The 1,965-nt window shown below is 42.1% G+C and overlaps 1 gene segment (V, D, J or C); it reads right to left on the bottom strand.

Moving 5' to 3' along the window:
• Positions 1–959: 959 nt before the first annotated feature.
• On the bottom strand, positions 960–1,464 carry LOC127687766 (immunoglobulin heavy variable 2-5-like). The segment is given in 2 exon segments: positions 960–1,279; positions 1,365–1,464. Coding segments are annotated over 2 exon segments (366 nt in total).
• Positions 1,465–1,965: the final 501 nt, after the last annotated feature.

Below are 1,965 nucleotides of genomic sequence, written 5' to 3'. Positions count from 1 at the left end.
GACATGGCTAACCCTAACCCTAATCTCATAGGTCTTAATTCCATCGAAAAATAAAAGCTGAATCCTACAATGTTTGTGCCACAATTTATCAACATAACCTACAGACAGGTAACTATTATAGATGACAAGAATCATAGCTACATTAGTCATTTCTCATCCGATGTCATACAAACTACCTCCAGTATTTTAAACATTATTCAGGAAGAATGAAATTTCTACTTGGGCACAAGCTGAACTTCTCTGTGTTCAGTGAGATATGTAACTGTTGTCTTGAACCATGTGCTGTTAAAATTAGTATGTGGACAGCAACAAATAGACTTCAGATTAGCCTGAAGTATTAGGGGAGTATCATTGGACAATCTTTGGTCGGTGACTCAATTTGAGAATACTTATCCAGTACTTCCCATCTTCACCATATACAGCTGTTTACAGAAGGTGAACATTATAATAATTTGAAATCTTCTACTGTGGGAATTTGAAGCCTAAGCCTGAGTGGAATCATAGCTCTGAACCATCTGGTGTAGGCACCAAATATCTATAAGCTTCATAAAATAAAACACAGACAGAATCATTTATGAACATCTTAGTAGGGACATAGGGTGAATGGCAGGAATAAAAAACTCTTAACCTGCCGGGCTGTGGTGGCACACGCCTGTAATCCCAGCACTTTGGGAGGCAGAGGCAGCTGGATTTCTGAGTTCGAGGCCAGCCTGGTCTACAGAGTGTGTTCCAGGACAGCCAGGGCTATACAGAGAAACTCTGCCTTGAAAAAACCAAATCAAAAAAAAAAAAAAAAAAAAAAAAAAAAAAAAAAAAAAAAAAAACCTCTTAACCTAAAGCAAACAGGAAACCACAGATGCCAGCAGAAAAGCTGTGGCATTGCACATTTATGATACAATAGGAAGAAACAGAGTTGAGAACCAGCCTGAAATATTGTACAGCTGAAAACTGAGGCCGTGTCAATGTGCTTTCCGAGCACAGTAGTATGTGGCAGTATCTGATGTGTCCACGCTGGTCAGCTTGAGGAACACCTGATTGTTGGAGGTGTCTTTGGTGATTATGAGCCGGCTCTTCAGGGATGGGTTGTAGTTCTTACCACTATCCCACCAAATGGTTGCCAGCCACTCCAGACCCTTCCCTGAAGACTGACGAATCCAGCCCACACCCATATTAGTAGTGCTCAGTGAAAACCCAGAGAAAGAGCAAGTCAGACTGAGGGTCTGGGAGGGCTGCAGTATCCCAGGGCCAGACTCTTTCAGAGTAACCTGGGACAGGACATCTGTGGAGAAAAAGAAAAAGGAGAAGGTAAGGTTGGAACAGGTGTGGATAGAAACAGTCATCCCTTAGGCAGCCTCGGCACTCACATGCAGGGACAATCAGCAGCAGGAATGAGGAAGTAAGCCTGTCCATGGCTGCACACTAGTGAGTACACAGGTCCAGCTTTGGCTTTTCAACCCAAGGTTGGGTGGATCCAGGAGAGATTTGCATTCCCTCACCAGGTGCTGACTATGGTGGGGTACTTAAGTTTTAGTACTCAAGAGGTATCAGTCTATACTGGGAGACAGAGGATACCTCAAGAGAGTTTATTTCTGCTTCCCTTAGAGAATATGTAACACTCAAGACCAGGTTCCTCAGTACACACTCTATTGATGTTGGGATGCAGTAGGGTTGAGAGAAACCCTCACTCTGACATAAAGGGTTCTAAACTCGGTTCACTCATATAGGAATCGCTTCCCAATGTCTTTGTGGAAGACAGATGAGGAACTCAAAAAGGAGATTTTACTCCTACCTGGAGAGTCTCTGTTTTTAGGGCATGTGTGAGTCTTATCACTCTATATTTTTCCACATAATTCAAACAGTAATTTTAGTCTTTGTGAATGGTGTAAGAGTATATGCCACCTCAAGCTGGCAGTTGTGAATACTATAATTCACAAAGAGAAAGAGTGATTTCATTAACTTTACATA

The sequence above is a fragment of the Apodemus sylvaticus genome, chromosome 6 (genome assembly GCF_947179515.1).
Source record: "Apodemus sylvaticus chromosome 6, mApoSyl1.1, whole genome shotgun sequence".
Lineage (NCBI taxonomy): Eukaryota > Metazoa > Chordata > Mammalia > Rodentia > Muridae > Apodemus > Apodemus sylvaticus.
Note: the sequence above shows the minus strand (reverse complement) of the source record. Positions and strands in the feature narration are given on the sequence as shown.